At 37.0% G+C, this 20,125-nt stretch overlaps 1 protein-coding gene across 1 annotated transcript in view; it reads left to right on the top strand.

Annotated features, from left to right (window-relative positions):
• Nucleotides 1-20,125, top strand: part of FNBP1L (formin binding protein 1 like) — a 126,090-nt gene that overhangs the window by 59,282 nt on the left and 46,683 nt on the right. Inside the window, 2 exon segments of the mRNA XM_082477579.1 lie at nucleotides 18,019-18,046; nucleotides 18,049-18,133. Coding sequence (XP_082333705.1) covers nucleotides 18,019-18,046; nucleotides 18,049-18,133 — 113 coding nt within the window.

The following is a 20,125-nucleotide window of genomic DNA, read 5'->3' as shown; positions in this document are numbered from 1 at the left end:
GTTATAAGCAACATTCTTAATTTGCAGTAAAAGCAATTGATAGAATACAAAGGTTAAAGTAAAAGAAACAGATCCAATATGGAGTCATATTTGTTCTTCCATATTACACAGTGGTTATATAATCATGTGGACTAGAGGTGGCCTCCCTCCCAGAGATTATTGAGAAGATTATTTGAAATATGGCCACTAATCTGTTCGTGTTCGTCATGAAACTTGCCCTGAATGTATTTTGTATCTTTTGATATCAGATACTGATAATGTGAAGCCATCATAATTATCGGGAGTTTGAAAAATAAGAATCCAGATTATGGCGTCTGCATTTTTTTCATTTTATTGAGATATAATTGATACACAGCACTGTATAAGTTTAAGATATACAGCATATTGATTTGACTTGTGATAATAATTTAATGATGTATGTAAGTCACATCATTATCACAAGTTTATTGAACATCCATCATCTCATACAGGTATGAAATTAAAGAAATATAAAACATTTTTTTCTTTGGGATGAGAACTCTTAGGATTTTTTCTTTTAACAATTTTCATATGTAATACACAGCAGTGTTAGTTATATTTGTCATGGTTGTACATTACATTCCTTAGTAATTATTTATCTTACAAGGGAATTTTGTACCTTTTGACTGCCTTCATTCAATTCCCCCAACTCCCCCTCTGGTAACCACAAATCTGATCTCTTTTTCTATGAATTTGTTTTGTTTTGAAGTATTATTGACCTACAGCTCTATGTTAGTTCCTGTTGCACAACATAGTGATTTGATATTTCCCTACCCTTCAAAATGATCACAGTAAGTCTAGTTACAACATGTCACCACACAAAGATATCACATAGTTATTGACTATATTCCCGACACTGTACATTTCATCCCCGTGATTAATGTATTTGGCAACTGAAAGTTTGTACCTCTTAATCTCCCTCACCTGTTTCTTTCCTGCCCCCATCCCCCTCCCATCTGGCAACCACCTGTTTGTTCTCTGTATCTTTGAGTCTGTTTCTGTTTTGTTATGCTTGTTCATTGTTTTGTTTTAGATTCCACTCATAAGTGAAATCATACAGTATTTGTCTTTGTCTGACTTATTTCACTTAGCATAATACTGTTTAGGTCTATCCATGTTGTCACAAGTTGCAAAATTTCATTCATTTTTTCTTATGGCTGAGTAATATTCCATTGTATATGTATGCCAAATCTTCTTTATCCATTCATCTATTGATGGGCACTTAGGTTGCTTCTACGTCTTGGCTATTGTAAATAATGGTGCAGTGAACATAGTGGTGCACATATCTTTTCTAATCAGTGTTTTTGTTTTTTTCAGGTAAATACCCAGGAGTGGAATTGCTATATCATATGGTAGTTCTATTTTTAGTTTTTTGAGAAATTTCCATACTGTTATACAGTGGCTGAACCAGTTCACATCCCCACCAGTAGTGCACGAGGAATCCCTTTACATCCTCACCAGCACTTGTTATTTGTTGTCTTTTTTTTTTTTAATTTTTATTTATTTATATTTTTTATTTTTGGCTGTGTTGGGTCTTCGTTTCTGTGCAAGGGCTTTCTCTAATTGCGGCAAGCAGGGGCCACTCTTCATCGTGGTGCATGGGCCTCTCACTGTCACGGCCTCTCCTGTTGCGGAGCACAAGCTCCAGACGCGCAGGCTCAGTAGTTGTGGCTCACGGCCCTAGTTGCTTTGCGGCATGTGGGATCTTCCCAGACCAGGGCTCGAACCCGTGTCCCCTGCATTGGCAGGCAGATTCTCAACCGCTGCGCCACCAGGGAAGCCCCTGTTGTCTTTTTGATAATAGCCATTCTGACAAGTGTGAGGTGATATCTCATTGTGGTTTTAATTTGCATTTCCCTGATGATTAGTGATGTTGAGCATCTTTTTGTGTGCCTGTTGGCCATCTGTATGTCTTCTTTGAAAAAATGTTTATTCAGATCCTCTGCCCTTTTTGTAAAACCGGGTTGTTTGTTTTTTTGATCTTAAGTTGTATGAGTTCTTTCTATATGTTGGATATTAATCCCTTATTTAATATATTGTTTGCAAATATCGTCTCCCATTCAGTAGGTGGCGCTTTCATTTTGTTGATAGTTTACTTTGCTGTGCAAAAGCTTTTTAGTTTGATGTAGTCCCAGTTGTTTTATTTTTGCTTTTGTTTCCCTTCCCTGAGGAGACATATCCAAAAAAAAAAAAATCACTAAGACTGATGTAAAAGAGCTTACTGCTTGTGTTTTCCTCTCGAAGCCTTATGGTTTCAGTCTTACATTTAAGTCTTTTATCCATTTTGAATTAATTTTTGTGCATGGTATGAGAGAGTACTCCAGTTTGACTTTTTGCACGTAGCTGTCCAGTTTTCCCAACACCATTTATCAAAGAGACTGTCTTTTCTTCATTGTATGTTCTTGCCGTCTTTATCAAAGATTAATTGACCATTAAAGGGTGGGTTTCTGTCTGGACCATTTGTTCTGTTTCATTGATCTGTGTCTGTTTTTGTGCCAGAACCATACTGTTTTTTAAAAAAAATAAATAAATAAATTTATCTATTTATTTATTTATTTATGGCTGTGTTGGGTCTTTGTTGCTGCGTGCAGGCTTTCTCTAGTTGTGGCAAGTGGGGCTACTCTTTGTTGCGGTGTGCAGGCTTCTCATTGTGGTGGCTTCTTGTTGCGGAGCACGGGCTCTAGGCGCTTGGGCTTCAGTAGTTGTGGCACACAGGCTCAAGAGTGCAGGCTCAGTAGTTGTGGTACACAGGCTTAGTTGCTCTGCAGCATGTGGGATCTTCCTGGACCAGGGCTCGAACCCATGTCCCCTACATTGGCAGGCAGATTCTTAACCACTGTGCCACCAGGAACGTCCCTACCATACTGTTTTGATTACTGTAGTTCCGTAGTATACTTTGAAGCCAGGGAGCATGGTACCTCTAGCGTTGTTCTTCTTTCTCAGAATTGTTTTGGCTATATGGGAGATTTTATGTTTCCATACAAATTTTAGAATTGTTTGTTATAGTTCTGTGAAAAAAAAAATGCCATTGGTATTTTGATAGGCCTGGCATTGAATCTGTAGATTTCCTTGTGTAGTATGGGCATTTGAACAGTATTAATTCTTCCTATCAATGAGCATGGTATATCTTCCCCATTTGTTTGTGTTTTCTTCAATTTCTTTCATAAGTGCCTTACACTTTTATGAGTTAAGGTCTTTTACCTCCTTAGTTAGAGTTATTCCTAGGTATTTTATTCTTTCTGGTGCAGTTGTAAATGGATTGTTTTTTTAATTACTCTCTCTGATAGTTTGTTGTTGGTGTATAGAATTGCAATAGATTCCTGTGTATTTATGTTGTATTCTCCATCTTTACCGAATTCATTAATTAGATCTAGTGGTTTTTTTGGTGCTGTCTTTAGGATTTGCTATGTATAGTATCATGTCATCTGAAGACAGTGATAGTTTTACATCTTCCTTCCAGTTTGGATTCCTTTTATTTCTTTCTCTTGTCTGATTGTGTCTAGGACTTCCAATACTATGTTGAATAAAAGTGATGAGAGTAGGCATCCTTGTCTTGTTCCTGATCTTAGAGGAACACCATTGAGTGTGTGTTAGCTGTGGACTTGTCATATATGGCCTTTATTACGTTGAGATGTCTTTTGCTCTATACCACTTTGTTGAGAGTTTTTATCATAAATGGATGTTGAATTTTGTCAGAAGCCTTTTCTGTATCTATTGAGATGATCATGTGATTTTTTTATTCTTGAGATTGTTAATATGGTGTATCACATGGATTGATTTGTGGATATTGAACCATCTTTGCATCCCTGGGATAAATCCCACTTGATCATGGTGTATGATACTTTTAATGTCTTGTTGAATTTGGTTTGATAATATATTTTTAAGGATTTTTGCATCTGTGTTCATCTGTGATAATTGGCCTCTAATATTCTTCTTCTGTGATATTTTTGTCTGGGGGTTTGGTATCGGGGTGATGGTGGCCTCATGGAATGAGTTCAGAAGTGTTCCTTCTCTGTAGTTTTTTGAACAGTTTGAGAAGGATAGGTGTTAAGTCTTCTCTAAATGTTTGGTAGAATTTGTCTGTGACACCATCTGGTCCTGGAGTTTCGTTTGCTGGGAGTGTTTTGTTTACTGATTCAATTTCATTATTGGTAATTGGTCTGTTGATAGTTCTATTTCTTCCTGGTTCAGTCTTGGGAGATTGTACGTACCTAGAAATCTGTTCATCATTTCTGATTTTGTTGATTTGGGCCCCCTCACTCTCTCTTTTTTTTGTTCATAGGTCTGGTTAGTGGCTTATTTTTCATTTTAAAGAATCAGCTCTTAGTTTCGTTGATTTTTTTTTTAAGTCTGTTTTATTTATTTCTGTTCTGGTCTTCATGATTTCTTTCTTTCTACTAACTTTGGGTTGTATTTGTTCTTATTTTTCTAGTCCTTTAGATGTAAGGTTAGGTTATTTATTTGAGATTTTTCTTGTTTCCTGAGGTTGGCTTGTATTGCTATAAACTTCCCTCTTAGAAATGCTTTTGCTGCATCCTGTAGGTTTTGGATCGTCGTGTTTTCATTTTCATTTTTCTACAGGTATTTTTTTATTTTTTTTATTTCTTCAGTGATCCATTGGTTGTTTAGTAGCATATTGTTTAGCCTCCACGTGTTTGTGGTTTTTGCAGTGTTTTTCTTATAGTTGATGTCTAGTCTCATAGTGTTGTAGTTGGAAAAGATTTTTGATAAGATTTTAATCTTCTTAAATTTACTGAGTTGTCCTGAAGCCTAGCATGTGATCTATTCTGGAGAATGTTCCATGTGCACTTGAAAAGAATGTGTATTCTGCTACTTTCAGATGGAATGTTCTCTATATATCAATTAAATCCATCTGGTCTAATGTATCATTTAAGTCCAGTGTTTCCTTACTGACTTTCTGTCTCAGTGTTTGTCCTTTGATGTAATTGGAGTGTCAAAGTCCCCTACTATTATTGTGTTACTGTCAATTTCTCCCTTTATGTCTGTTAATATTTACTTTATGTACTTAGATGCTCTTATGTTGGGTGCGTATATATTTACAATTGTTATGTCTTCTTGGATTGATCCCTTGGTCATTAAGTAATATCCTTGTCTTTTGTTATAGTCTCTGTTTTAATGTCTGTTTTGTCTGATGTAATATTGCTTCTCTGGTTTTGTTTTGATTTCCATTTACATGCAGTACCTTTTTCCATCGTCTCACTTTTGATCTGTGTGTGTGTTTAGATCTGAAGTGAGTCTCTTGTTGGCAGCATGTATATGGGTCTTGTTTTTGTATCAATTCAGCCACTCTGAGTCTTTTTTTTTTTTTTTTTTGAAAGTTCATAATAATGCAGTTGAGAAGAAAATTATTTATTTCTGAGATATACATTTTAAAGTAATAACTAGGATTATTACTTATAACATTATACCAGAACATATAAGATTTTTAGAAATTTCATGCAATGTCTGAAACATTTATATTAACATATTTCCATACATGTTTCCATACAAATACAAATATAAGATTTTTAGAAATTTCATGTAATGTCTGAAACATTTATATTAACATATTTCCATACATATTTCCATACAAATACAAATATAAGATTTTTAGAAATTTCATGTAATGTCTGAAACATTTATATTAACATATTTCCATACAAATAACCCAATGAAAGTTTAGTATTAGTTGTTTTGTTTGTTTTTTTATAATGGAGGTTCTTATTAGACATCAATTTTATACACATCAGTGTATACATGTCAATCCCAATCGCCCAATTCAGCACACCACCATCCCCACCTCACCGCAGTATTCCCCCCTTGGTGTCCATATGTCCATTCTCTACATCTGTGTCTCAACTTCTGCCCTGCAAACTGGCTCATCTGTACCATTTTTCTAGGTTCCACATACATGCATTAATATACGATATTTGTTTTCTCTTTCTGACTTACTTCACTCTGTATGACAGCCTCTAGATCCATCCACGTCTCAAAAAAGGACTCAATTTCGTTCCTTTTTATGGCTGAGTAATATTCCATTGTATATATGTACCACATCTTCTTTATCCATTCGTCTGTTGATGGGCATTTAGGTTGCTTCCATGACCTGGCTATTGTAAATAGTGCTGCAATGAACATTCGGGTGCATGTGTCTTTTTGAATTATGGTTTTCTCTGGGTATATGCCCAGTAGTGGGATTGCTGGGTCATATGGTAATTCTATTTTTAGTTTTTTAAGGAACCTCCATATTGTTCTCCATAGTGGCCGTATCAATTTACATTCCCACCAACAGTGCAAGAGGGTTCCTTTTTCTCCACACCCTCTCCAGCATTTGTTGTTTGTAGATTTTCTGATGATGCCCATTCTAACTGGTGTGAGGTGATACCTCATTGTAGTTTTGATTTGCATTTCTCTAATAATTAGTGATGTTGAGCATCTTTTCATGTGCTTCGTGGCCGTCTGTATGTCTTCTTTGGAGAAATGTGTATTTAGGTCTTCTGCCCATTTTTGGATTGGGGTGTTTGTTTCTTTGATATTGAGCTGAATGAGCTGTTTATATATTTTGGAGATTAATCCTTTGTCTGTTGATTCATTTGCAAATATTTTCTCCCATTCTGAGGGTTGTCTTTTCGTCTTGTTTATGGTTTCCTTTGCTGTGCAAAAGCTTTGAAGTTTCATTAGGTCCCACTTGTTTATTTTTGTTTTTATTTCCATTACTCTAGGAGGTGGATCAAAAAAGATCTTGCTGTGATTTATGTCAAAGAGTGTTCTTCCTATGTTTTCCTCTAAGAGTTTTATAGTGTCCGGTCTTACATTAAGGTCCCTAATCCATTTTGAGTTTATTTTTGTGTATGGTGTTAGGGAGTATTCTAATTTCATTCTTTTACATGTAGCTGTCCAGTTTTCCCAGCACCACTTATTGAAGAGACTGTCTTTTCTCCATTGTATATCTTTGCCTCCTTTGTCATAGATTAGTTGACCATAGGTGCGTGGGTTAATCTCTGGGCTTTCTATCTTGTTCCATTGATCTATGTTTCTGTTTTTGTGCCAGTACCCTATTGTCTTGATTACTGTAGCTTTGTAGTATAGTCTGAAGTCAGGGAGTCTGATTCCTCCAGCTCCATTTTTTTGCCTCAAGACTGCTTTGGCTATTCGGGGTCTTTTGTGTCTCCATACAAATTTTAAGATGATTTGTTCTAGCTCCGTAAAAAATGCCATTGGTAATTTGATAGGGATTGCATTGAATCTGTAGATTGCTTTGGGTAGTATACTCATTTTCACAATGTTGATTCTTCCAATCCAAGAACATGGTATATCTCTCCATCTGTTGGTATCATCTTTAATTTCTTTCATCAGTGTCTTATAGTTTTCTGCATACAGGTCTTTTGTCTCCCTAGGTAGATTTATTCCTAGGTATTTTATTCTTTTTGTTGCAATGGTAAATGGGAGTGTTTCCATAATTTCTCTTTCAGATTTTTCATCATTAGTGTATAGGAATGCAAGAGATTTCTGTGCATTAATTTTGTATCCTGCAACGTTACCATATTCATTAATTAGCTCTAGCAGTTTTCTGGTGGCAGTTTTAGGATTCTCTATGTATAGTATGTCATCCGCAAACAGTGACAGTTTTACTTCTTCCTTTCCTATTTGTATTCCTTTTATTTCTTTTTCTTCCCTGATTGCCGTGGCTAGGACTTCCAGAACTATGTTGAATAATAGTGGTGAGAGTGGACATCCTTGTCTCGTTCCTGATCTTAGAGGAAATGCTTTCAGTTTTTCACCATTGAGAATGATGTTTGCTGTGGGTTTGTCATATATGGCCTTTATTATGTTGAGGTAGGTTCCCTCTATGCCCACTTTCTGGAGAGTTTTTATCAGAAATGCGTGTTGAATTTTGTCAAAAGCTTTTTCTGCATCTATTGAGATGATCATATGGTTTTTATTCTTCAATTTGTTAATATGGTGTATCACATTGATTGATTTGCGTATATTGAAGAATCCTTGCATCCCTGGGATAAATCCCACTTGATCGTGGTGTATGATCCATTTAATGTGTTGTTGGATTCTGTTTGCTAGTATTTTGTTGAGGATTTTTGCATCTATATTCATCAGTGATATTGGTCTGTAATTTTCTTTTTTTGTAGTGTCTTTGTCTGGTTTTGGTATCAGGGTGATGGTGGCCTCATAGAATGAGTTTGGGAGTGTTCCTTCTTCTGCAATTTTTTGGAAGAGTTTGAGAAGGATGGGTGTTAGCTCTTCTCTAAATGTTTGGTAGAATTCACCTGTGAAGTCATCTGGTCCTGGACTTTTGTTTGTTGGAAGATTTTTAATCACAGTTTCAATTTCATTACTTGTGATTGGTCTGTTCATATTTTCTGTTTCTTCCTGGTTCAGTCTTGGAAGGTTATACCTTTCTAAGAATTTGTCCATTTCTTCCAGGTTGTCCATTTTATTGGCATAAAGTTGCTTGTAGTAGTCTCTTAGGATGCTTTGTATTTCTGCGGTGTCTGTTGTAACTTCTCCTTTTTCATTTCTGATTTTATTGATTTGAGTCCTCTCCCTCTTTTTCTTGATGAGTCTGGCTAATGGCTTACCAATTTTGTTTATCTTCTCAAAGAACCAACTTTTAGTTTTATTGATCTTTGCTATTGTTTTCTTTGTTTCTATTTCATTCATTTCTGCTCTGATCTTTATGATTTCTTTCCTTCTGCTAACTTTGGGTTTTGTTTGTTCTTCTTTCTCTAGTTCCTTTAGGTGTAAGGTTAGATTGTTTACTTGAGATTTTTCTTGTTTCTTTAGGTAGGCTTGTATAGCTATAAACTTCCCTCTTAGAACCGCTTTTGCTGCATCCCATAGGTTTTGGGTCGTCGTGTTTTCATTGTCATTTTTCTCTAGGTATTTTTTTATTTCCTCTTTGATTTCTTCAGTGATCTCTTGGTTATTTAGTAACGTATTGTTTAGCCTCCATGTGTTTGTCTTTTTTACGTTTTTTTCCCTGTAATTCATTTCTAATCTCATAGCGTTGTGGTCAGAAAAGATGCTTGATATGATTTCAATTTTCTTTAATTTACTGAGGCTTGATTTGTGACCCAAGATGTGATCTATCCTGGAGAATGTTCCATGCGCACTTGAGAAGAACGTGTAATCTGCTGTTTTTGGATGGAATGTCCTATATATATCAATTAAATCTATCTGGTCTATTATGTCATTTAAAGCTTCTGTTTCCTTATTTATTTTCATTTTGGATGATCTGTCCATTGGTGTAAGTGAAGTGTTAATAAAGTCCCCCACTATTATTGTGTTACTGTTGATTTCCTCTTTTATAGCTGTTAGCAGTTGCCTTATGTATTGAGGTGCTCCTATGTTGGGTGCATATATATTTATAATTGTTATATCTTCTTCATGGATTGATCCCTGGATCATTATGTAGTGTCCTTCCTTGTCTCTTTTAACATTCTTTATTTTAAAGTCTATTTTATCTGATATGAGTATAGCTACTCCAGCTTTCTTTTGATTTCCATTTGCATGGAATATCTTTTTCCATCCCCTCACTTTCAGTCTGTATGTGTCCCTAGGTCTAAAGTGGGTCTCTTGTAGACAGCATATATATGGGTCTTGTTTTTGTATCCATTCAGCCAGTCTGTGTCTTTTGGTTGGGGCATTTAATCCATTCACGTTTAAGGTAATTATCGATATGTATGTTCCTATGACCATTTTCTTAATTGTTTTGGGTTTGTTTTTGTAGATCCTTTTCTTCTCTTGTGTTTCCCACTTAGAGAAGTTCCTTTAGCATTTGTTGTAGAGCTGGTTTGGTGGTGCTGAATTCTCTTAGCTTTTGCTTGTCTGTAAAGCTTTTGATTTCTCCATCAAATCTAAATGAGATCCTAGCCGGGTAGAGTAATCTTGGTTGTAGGTTCTTCCCTTTCATCACTTTAAGTATATCATGCCACTCCCTTCTGGCTTGCAGAGTTTCTGCTGAGAAATCAGCTGTTAACCTTATGGGAGTTCCCTTGTATGTTATTTGTCGTTTTTCCCTTGCTGCTTTCAATAATTTTTCTTTGTCTTTAATTTTTGCCACTTTGATTACTATGTGTCTCGGCGTGTTTCTCCTTGGGTTTATTCTGTATGGGACTCTCTGCGCTTCCTGGACTTGGGTGGCTATTTCCTTTCCCATGTTAGGGAAGTTTTCGACTATAATCTCTTCAAATATTTTCTCTGGTCCTTTCTCTCTCTCTTCTCCTTCTGGGAACCCTATAATGCGAATGTTGTTGCGTTTAATGTTGTCCCAGAGGTCTCTTAGGCTGTCTTCATTTCTTTTCATTCTTTTTTCTTTAGTCTGTTCCGCAGCAGTGAATTCCACCATTCTGTCTTCCAGGTCACTTATCCGTTCTTCTGCCTCAGTTATTCTGCTATTGATTCCTTCTAGTGTAGTTTTCATTTCAGTTATTGTATTGGTCATCTCTGTTTGTTTGTTCTTTAATTCTTCTAGGTCTTTGTTAATCATTTCTTGCATCTTCTCAATCTTTGCCTCCATTCTTATTCCGAGGTCCTGGATCATCTTCACTATCATTATTCTGAATTCTTTTTCTGGAAGGTTGCCTATCTCCACTTCATTTAGTTGTTTTTCTGGGGTTTTTTCTTGTTCCTTCATCTGGTACATAGCCCTCTGCCTTTTCATCTTCTCTATCTTTCTGTAACTGTGGTTTTTGGTCCACAGGCTGCAGGATTGTAGTTTTTCTTGCTTCTGTTGTCTGCCCTCTGGTGGTTGAGGCTATCTAAGAGGCTTGATGGGAGGCTCAGGTGGTGGGTAGAGCTGACTGTTGCTGTGTTGGTCAGAGCTCAGTAAAACCTTAATCCACTTGACCGTTGATGGGTGGGGCTGGGTTCCCTCCCGTCTCACTGTGTCTTCTCCTCTGTCCTTGGACGTGGGGTATCCTCCTTGGTGAAGTCCAGGGGCTTCCTGTCAATGATTGTCCAGCAGCCAGTTGTGATTCTGGTGCTCTCGCAAGAGGGAGTGAGAGCACGTCCTTCTACTCCGCCATCTTGGTTAATCTCTCTGAGTCTTTTAATTGGAGCAGTTAGTCCATTTATATTTAAAATAATAATAATTATTATTTTTTAAACATCTTTATTGGAGTATAATTGCTTAAAATGGTGTGTTAGTTTCTGCTTTATAACAAAGTGAATCAGTTATACATATGCATATGTTCCCATATCTCTTCCCTCTTTTGTCTCCCTCCCTCCCACCCTCCCTATTCCACCCCTCTAGGTGGTCACAAAGCACCAAGCTGATCTCCCTGTGCTATGTGGCTGCTTCCCACTAGCTATCTATTTTACGTTTGGTAGTGTATATATGTCCATGCCACTCTCTCACTAAAGTAATTATTGATAGGTATGTACTTACTGCCATTTTGTTGGTTGTTTTTGTAGTTCTTTCTTTGTTCCTTTCTTCTTCTTTTTCTCTCTTCCCTTCTGATTTGAAGACTGTCTTTAATATTATATTTGGATTCCTTTTTCTTTTTTGTGTGTGTATGTATTGTAGATTTTTGGTTTATGGTTACTGTGAGGTTTACATGTAGAAATCTGTGTGTGTATATATGTATATGATTATTTTACGTTGCTGATCTCTTAAGTTTGAATGCATTTTAACAACTGCATTTTTACTCCCCCTATCCCCACAACGTTTACTGTTTTGACATCGTATATTACATCTTTTTGTGTTGTGTATTCCTTAATTACTTATTGTGGATATAGATGATTTTACTTCTTTGTCTTTTAACCTTCTTATTAGCTTTATATGTGGTTGATTTAATACCCCTACTTTATTTATGTATTTATTTATTTGTACTCTTACTTTATATTTGCCTTTGCCAATGATATTTTTCCTCTCATAATTTTTATATTTCTTGTTGTGGCCTTTTCTTTTTCACTTAGAGAAGTCCCATTCACATTTCTTGTAAAGCTGGTTTGGTGGTGCTAAACTCCTTTAGCTTTTGCTTATCTGTAAAACTTTTGATTTCCCAACAAATTTGAATGAAAGTCTTGCTGGGTAGAGTATTCTTGGTTGTAGGTTTTTTCCTTTCATCACTTTAAGTATATTGTACCATTTCTTTCTGGCCTGCAGAGCGTTTCCTGAAAAGTCAGCTGATTGCCTCATGGGAGTTCCCTTGTACATAATTTGTTGCTTTTTCCTTTCTGCTTTTAATATTCTCTCTTTATGTTTTGCTGTTTTAATTATAGTGTGTCTTGGAGTGGTCCTCTTTGGGTTAATCCTCTCGTGCTTCCTGGACCTGGATGTCTGTTTCCTTTCCCAGGTTAGGGATGTTTTTAGCTATTGTGTCTTCAGATGTGTTCTCTGCCACTTTCTCGCTTTTGTTTCTCCTTCTGGGACTCCTTTAATGCAAATGTTAGTGTGTTTGATGTTGTTCCAGAGGTCTTTTAAATTGTCCTCATTTGTTTTTATTCTTTTTTTTGTTTGTTTTTCTCTTCAGCTTCAGTGATTTCTACTGCTCTGTCCTCTAGCTCGCTGATCCATTCCTCTGTATCATCTAATCTACTGTTGTTTCCTTGTAGTATATTTTTTAGTTAGTGAATTCTTTATCTCTGATTCTTCTTTATATTTTCTAAGTCTTTGTTAGAACTTCTAACTTCTCATTCTCTTTGTCCATTATTATTCCAGCTTCTTTGAACATCATTGTGATAGTTACCTTGAACTCTATTAGCTAGATTGCGTATTTCAACTTCAGTTAGTTCTTTTTCTGGGGTTTTATCTCATTCTTTCATTTAGAACATACTCCTCTCTTGCCTCATTTTGCCTAACTTACTGTTTTTATTTCTATGTGTTTGGTAAGTTGCTTACACTTCCTGACCTTGGAGAAGTGGCCTTTTGTAGGATACATTCAATGCATCCCAGCAGCACACTTTCCTCTGGTCACCAGAGCTGTATGCTCCAGTGGTAGCCACTATATGGGCTGTGTGGGTCCCTCTGTTTTGGTGGGCTGACAACTGTGGGTGGTCTGGTAGGCATGGTTTGCCTTTGGTCTGGTTGGTTGCCAGGCCCTGCTTTGTGCAGAGACTGCTGACCACTGGTGGGTAGAGCTGGATAATGAGGCTTCTGGCTGCAGAGCCCTGGGTGGTCCCTGGGCTAGTGCTGGCCCACTGGTGGGTGGAGCTAGCTTCTCACGTGGGTGGTTGCAGGGCTGGGGTTCCGGATCTATTGTCTGCCTGCTGGTGTGTGGGGACTGTTCCTGACATGGCTGGCTGCAGGATCTGGAGTGTTGCAAAGTTGGTGCTGGCCTGCTTGTGTTTGGGGCTGGGTCCAAGGTTTCTCGGGGCTGGTGTCAGCCTGCTGTTAGGTGGGACTGTATCCCTGCCTGGCTGGCTGCTTAGTGTGAAGCATCCCAGTACTGGTGCTGAGAGGGTGTTGGGCAGGGTTGGGTCCCTGCTAATAAGCTAGAGGGAGGATTCAAAATGACACTTGCCAGCACCAATGTCTTCATGGTAGAACGAGCTCCGCTAAATTGCTGCTGCCATTGTCTATGTCCCTAGGGTGAGCTCCAGTTGCCTCCTACCCCTCTAGGAGTCTCTCCAACATTAACAGTAGGTTCTGACCTGGGCTCCTTTCAAATTACTGCTTCTGCCTTGGGTCCCGGAATGTGTGAGATTTTGTGTGCATCCTTTAAGAGTGGATATTTCCCTATTTCCCTCAGCTCTCTGGCTCTCTGAAAGTAAGCCCCACTGGCCTTCAAAGCCAAACGTTCTGGATGCTTGTCTTTCTGGTGCAGGACACCTGGGCTGGGGATCCCAATGTGGGGCTCCTTGGCCAGAACTTCTGCAGTTGTAATTATCCTCCTATATATCCAAGTGGGTCCACTTGGGGCTATGGGTCTTGACTGTAATGCATCTCTGCTCCTCCTACCTGTCTTATTATGGCTCCTTCTTTATATCTTTAGTGGTAGATCTTTTCTGCTAGTCTTTTGGTCTTTCTCATCAATAGTTGCTCTGTAAATAGCTGTGATTTTGGTGTGCCCTTGGGAGGAGGTGAGCTCAGGGCCTTCCTACTCTGGCACCTTGGCCACCCTGACCTCCGCTCTTTTTTAAAAGTGATGCTTAAAATCATGTGATAACCAATGAAGACTGTACTAAATTTCATTGAATATATTGACAATATTTTTCATTGTAGTAAAATATAGGTAACATTACGTTTACTGTTTCAAGTGTACAGTTCGTTGGCTTTAAGTATATTCCCAGTGTTGTGCAGTCATCACCACCATCTGTCTCCAGAACTTTTTTCATCTTCCCAAATGGAAACTACCCATTAAACAGTAACTCCCCATTCTTCTCTACCCTTAGCCCCTGGGAACCAACCACCTTCTACTTTCTGTCTATATGCATTTGACTGCTTTAGGTACTTCACATAAATGAGGTCATTCAGTAGTTGTCCTTTTGTGTCTAGATTATTTCACTTAGCATAATATCTTCAAGATTCATCCGTTTTGTAGCATGTGTCAGATTATCCTTTTAAGGCTGAGTAATATTCCATTGTATGTATACACTACATTTTGTTTATCCATTCATCTGTTAATGGACATGTGGTTTCCAACTTTGGTTATTATGAATAATGCTGCAGTGAACCTGACTGACTGGAATCCTCTTGAAATTTCAAACTTAATGGTAAAAGACAGCATGCTGGGAATTCCCTGGTGTCCAGTGTTTAGGACTCTGCACTTTCACTCCCAGGGCCCAGGTTCAGTGCCTGGTTGGGGAACTAAGATCCCACAACATCGTGGTGTGGAAAAAAAAAAAAAGCATGCTGTTAGAAATGTCCTTACTTTTCCTTTTGTGGTAAAAGTGGTGATATGTATAAAACAACATGGTGACTAATGATCTCAACAAATACTGTTTGTTGAGTAAAGCAATATATTTTAGGAAAAATTATATGCTGAAAATTTGCTATACAGTTTATTATAGTACACATATTTCTAATATCTCAGCTTACAACGTTTGCTAGATTCTGGTTTGATAGTGAATTATATTTTGAAGTACTGTTTTTGTGAACCACTAAAGGAAAGATGTGTTGAAGATTTATTCTCAACAGGAAGTGACTTGAACAGTGTTTTATGAAAAAACCATGTAATAACCACTGATAAAGCAGTGCATTAATAATTTCCTTTAAAAAGGAAATTGAGATATGGTTGCAATTTATTCACTTCATCATTTATAGGTAAGCAAAGGAAATTAAAGAGAGAAGTCCACAGAATATTACAGCATATTTTTATTATGGTTAATTTTATAAAAACAATACCTTTGAAATATAGTAGACTTTTTACAGTATTTCCAAATGAAATGGGAGGGACTGTTGAAAAACTTTGTTTCACACAGGTTTGCTGTTCATCTCCTGTTGTTTCTAATGTGTTGATGTTTAATAAGTGGCTGTTAGTAATATGCTTTCTAGCAGGTACTTTTGAGAAAATGTAATCTGGTTTTCAAGATAAAAGGGAAACTTTAATAGTGAATGTATAGTTGCTTTTCCAAAGAAACTTGAGCTACGGAAAAAGAATTTTGATGATGAATGTTTGGAAATGCATCTATCATTGTAGAATTTTGTTGCTGAAAATGATGTTTGTCACCTGCAACTACTGTATCTGCACACTTAAAACATTAAAAGAAATTTATTGCTTGTTTTAAAGTCAGTGTGACCAAGGATGTGTGTGGCGGGGGGGGGAGGGGGGGAGACAGAGAGAGAGATTGATTTGTAAGTAATTGGGTCACATGATTTTGGAGGCTTGACAAGTCCAAACTCTGCAAGGTAGGCCCAGGGAAGAGTTGCAGTTCTAGCCCAAAGGCAGTCTGTTGGCAGCCTACTGGCAGCATTTTTCTTGAAGGGGTAGGTCAGTTTTTGTTCTAGTAAGTCGTTTAACTGATTGAATGAGCCCACCCAAATTATGAAGGGTAATGTGCTTTACATATTCCAAATTAAGCAATTTAAATATTATCTCATCCAAAAACACCTTCACAGAAACATCCGATAATATTTGACCAAATATCTGGGCAGTGTGGCCCAGCCAAATTGACACATAAAATCATATTACAGTCAGTTTCAGCAGAGTTTAAAACTCCACTGAAATTATTGTTAAAATATAAAGATGCAGTGTTTCTGATTAAGCCAAATTTTTGCATAAAAAAGGAATTGGAAGGTATAGTCAACAGTGGACTTTTTCCATTTAGACCTTTTTATCTTTATATCTTTGTGAAGTGTCATTTGTTTCCCCAGCTGTGACAACCACTAAATCTAAATGTTCCAGTTTAGAACCAAGGCTTTCAGATTGCTTTGCCATTAATGTATTAAACCAGGATTTTAGAAGTAATGAAGCTTGCTGAATTCATTGCTCTCACTAAAATTGTTGTTAATATTTTAAAAAGTTATGGCCCCAGGGCTTTTGTTTGTTTGTTAAATAAAGTTTAAAAGCTATTTAAAATAATGTTTCATTTTCATTTCTTTTTAAAATTTCTATTTTTGTGGATTTCATAATAACATAATAGAATAATATATATATAATTTATAGATAAATATACATATAGGGGTATTTGTTCAGAATTTTTACTGATTAGGGTATATAATAAAAATTTTTAGAGATTTCATCTAGAAGATAAAGGAAGTTTAATATAAAATTTGATGAAGAGGATGATGGGAAGAAGCCTTTGAAGCATTTTGGAGAATGAAGGATGATTGTTTCAGCTTCAGACTATTCTTTTTCTGGAATGTTTTGTTGTTGTTGATGAGTTTTTCATTTGAAATAGAATTCCAATTTATAATGGGAAATATATACTAATACACCAATTAAGTTTACTGAGCAGTGCCTCTCTTGCTGTTTTCAAATCTACTTTGGTAGCCAAATAATAATGAAAAAGTTGCATGAAAGAATAGAATTAGAGAAGTAGTACCAAACTATGATAGCTAGATGAATCTATCTCTGCTGTTTAGATAGACTTTACCTTTATAGGTAGAATTTTATAATGATTTAAGGTAGGGAAAGAGATAAAACGCAAAGATTTTGAGATGATTCATTTGTAAATAACACATGTGATTAAACCATGGATGATTTGGAAAGATAAAACAACTAGAGATATAGAAAGGGATGATATCTGAATATTTTGCTAGAATTACAGATGTTTGATAGGGGAGATGTAGAAAGCACCAAGTTATTAGCCAATTTGGAGATTATTCTTTAAGAATAGGAAATAATGGTTTTTCAGGCAACAGGTAGAAGGGAATATCTTTTGAAGGCAAAGAGCCTTTCAGGACAGTGATCTTTATGTGTATAACACTTTATGACATCAGTATAATCCTACTGAGGTGGGTGATGGGACTCCCATTTTAAGATGGAAAGAGTATAAAGAGCCTTGGTAACTTGCCCAAGGTCAAAACATATGGTAAACATGCAGAGTCCAGAATTTGAACCCAGGTTTATTTGATTCTGTTCAAATTATTCTTCACTGAGAGCCTGCTGTGGTGCAGGGCATAGTGCTTGTGCCTTAGGAGTTCAGAGTAGAATAATACATGGCTCCTGCTCTCAATATAGTATTGCAAGTGAATAAGACAGTAATTTATAGGGAGCCTTGGGGAGCTAGAGAAAGACACACTTAGCCCAGTCTGAGATTTTAGGGCCATTTTCTGTAGGACATAGTGCCTCATTTTCTGTAGGACATAGTGCCTGAACTGAATCTCAAAGGAGGAATAAAGAGTTAATTGAAAGGAGATGATCTGTGGAGAGTGTTGCAGCCAGGGGGAACCACATGTGTAAAGATATTCAGGCATAAAAATAGCATGAAGAACCTATTTCTGTCTAGGCCTTAGAGGATGAGATTGGTGGGGACCAGCAGAAGAGCCTAAGTTTCTCTTTTCATACCTCATTGCCTGGACAGATATCAGAAGCTGGTTAAAATATTTGTGGATAAAATTTTAGACTTTTTCAGTGTGGTTTTACCTTCCTTTTCTAGGATCAGTTCGACAGCTTAGACAAGCATACACATGGGGAATTGACTTCTTGGAAAGATACGCCAAATTTGTTAAAGAGAGGATAGAAATTGAACAGAACTATGCAAAACAATTGAGGTAAGTTACATTTTTTTTTTCAGTTCTCAGAAATGAAATTACATGTTTAAATAGTTGGATATTAGATAAATGTGATATACCAGAGGTTAAATTCTGTGTTTTTCATCAGAGTTAGATTGAATTAGGTAACTGGTTTGTTTTAATGACTCATTTAATTAAATCATTGCCTAGTATCAGAAGGAATATTGGCTAGCTAGATCATGAGTAGCTTTCATTCCAGAAAGATACTTAAAGTCATAAAATCAGGAAGCAAAATTCCAGGAAAAAGAAATACCTGGGTATTAATTCAGTGCTTTACAGTTTTATTCCCCTGTAACTTTTTGCATTAGTAATCTTTGCAAAGTGTTGAAGAGTTCTCCAGTTTTCTCATTTCTTTAGAGTTTCGAAGACTTAGAAAGTGAGTGTGATGAGCTGAGTTTCTGTCAAAAACTAGATATACAGGGACTTCCTGGTGTGCAGTGGTTAAGAATCCGCCTGCCAGTGCAGGGGACACTGGTTCGATCCCTGGTCCAGGAAGATCCCACATGCTGTGGAGCAACTAAGCCCGTGTGCCACAACTACTGAGCCTGTGCTCTAGAGCTCGCGAGCCACAACTACTGATGCCTGCGTACCTAGAGCCTGTGCTCTGCAACAAGAGAAGCCACCACAATGAGAAGCCCGTGAACCACAACGAAGAGTAGCCCCCGCTCTCCTGCAACTAGAGAAAATCCACGCGCAGCAACAAAGACCCAACGCGGCCATAAATAAAGAGATAGATAGATAGATATTACTGATGAAAGTGATTTTGGAATATGTGTTAGGAAATAAAAGTTTTAAAGGGAAAATTGTAATCTTAAATGGAATTTATCTTAAGATATTGTTCAAGCAGAAAATCGTCGTTAGACCACAACCTGACAAGTAGTTTTGCTGCAACTTATTCAATAAAAATGGTGTTTGAAGCCTGAAGACTAGACAACAATATAAGGTTCTAGCTGTAGGGGTTAGGATTCTTTATATTGCATAGTGACAGAAAAATCCAACCCACAAGGCACACATGAGTAAAAAGTTTAGGCATATTTTGACTAATGGGTCAAATGTGTCTAGGCTCCATTTCTTGGCTCTGCTTCCCCTTTGTTTTATCCTCAGATTTCATTCAGTACCATCCTTTTTACCCCCATAGCTCTAGATTTCATATCTTCATACCCCACATCTGGGGAAGAATGATGGTCTTCTCTTTTGTGCATTTGGGCGAGGAGAAAGGGAAGGAAAGGGGGAAAGAAGAAAGTGAAAGAAGGGAGAGGAAGAAGATGGAAGGAGAGCAGAGTACAAGCGTGTATCAGCTTCTTTTCTCCAGAAAATCCCAGCAAAAGTCTCCTTTTGTCTTGCTGACCCTGGTTAGATTATGGTGCTTATCCTGAACAATTCACCGAAATGAGAATATTAGATTGATTTATAGCTAATGGTGGGGGGAGGGATAGGTGCCCAAAAGAAATTTAAGGTAGTAGATCACAGAAGGAAGGGGGATATTTGAGTGATAAGCCACATATGTCCACCATTTGTAGCAGTTTATGCAAGGAGCTGACTGGGTGTAGGGATGAAATAGACTAGTATGATGAATAGGTTACTTACGTTTATAATGATATACATACTACTATTATGACGTCTATTGAAATAGTAGCATCATGCTAATTTCATGATCCATTTGCTTCCTATGTTTTTTTTAAACAAAGGAATTTCCGTATGAAATATAACAGGGAACCTACTAGTATATTAATAATAATTGTGATGATATTTTACCGGTCCAAAAGTTTTGACTTGGGAACTTACCGTTCAGGAATCTGGAAGCGTTAAGGACCTCTGAAAAGTTAAAATAACAATAAAAAAATGTATTCGTGTGTAAACTGAAAAATTTCCCTCATTTACTTTATAATTTGATCTCAACTCTAGCACACTAAGTTTTCTGTTTCTAAGTATTCCAATAGAAGTGAAGAAAAGAAATGCTACAGACAATAC

This window comes from Balaenoptera physalus (assembly GCF_965194825.1).
Source record: "Balaenoptera physalus genome assembly, chromosome: 1".
NCBI classification, from domain to species: domain Eukaryota; kingdom Metazoa; phylum Chordata; class Mammalia; order Artiodactyla; family Balaenopteridae; genus Balaenoptera; species Balaenoptera physalus.
Note: the sequence above shows the minus strand (reverse complement) of the source record. Positions and strands in the feature narration are given on the sequence as shown.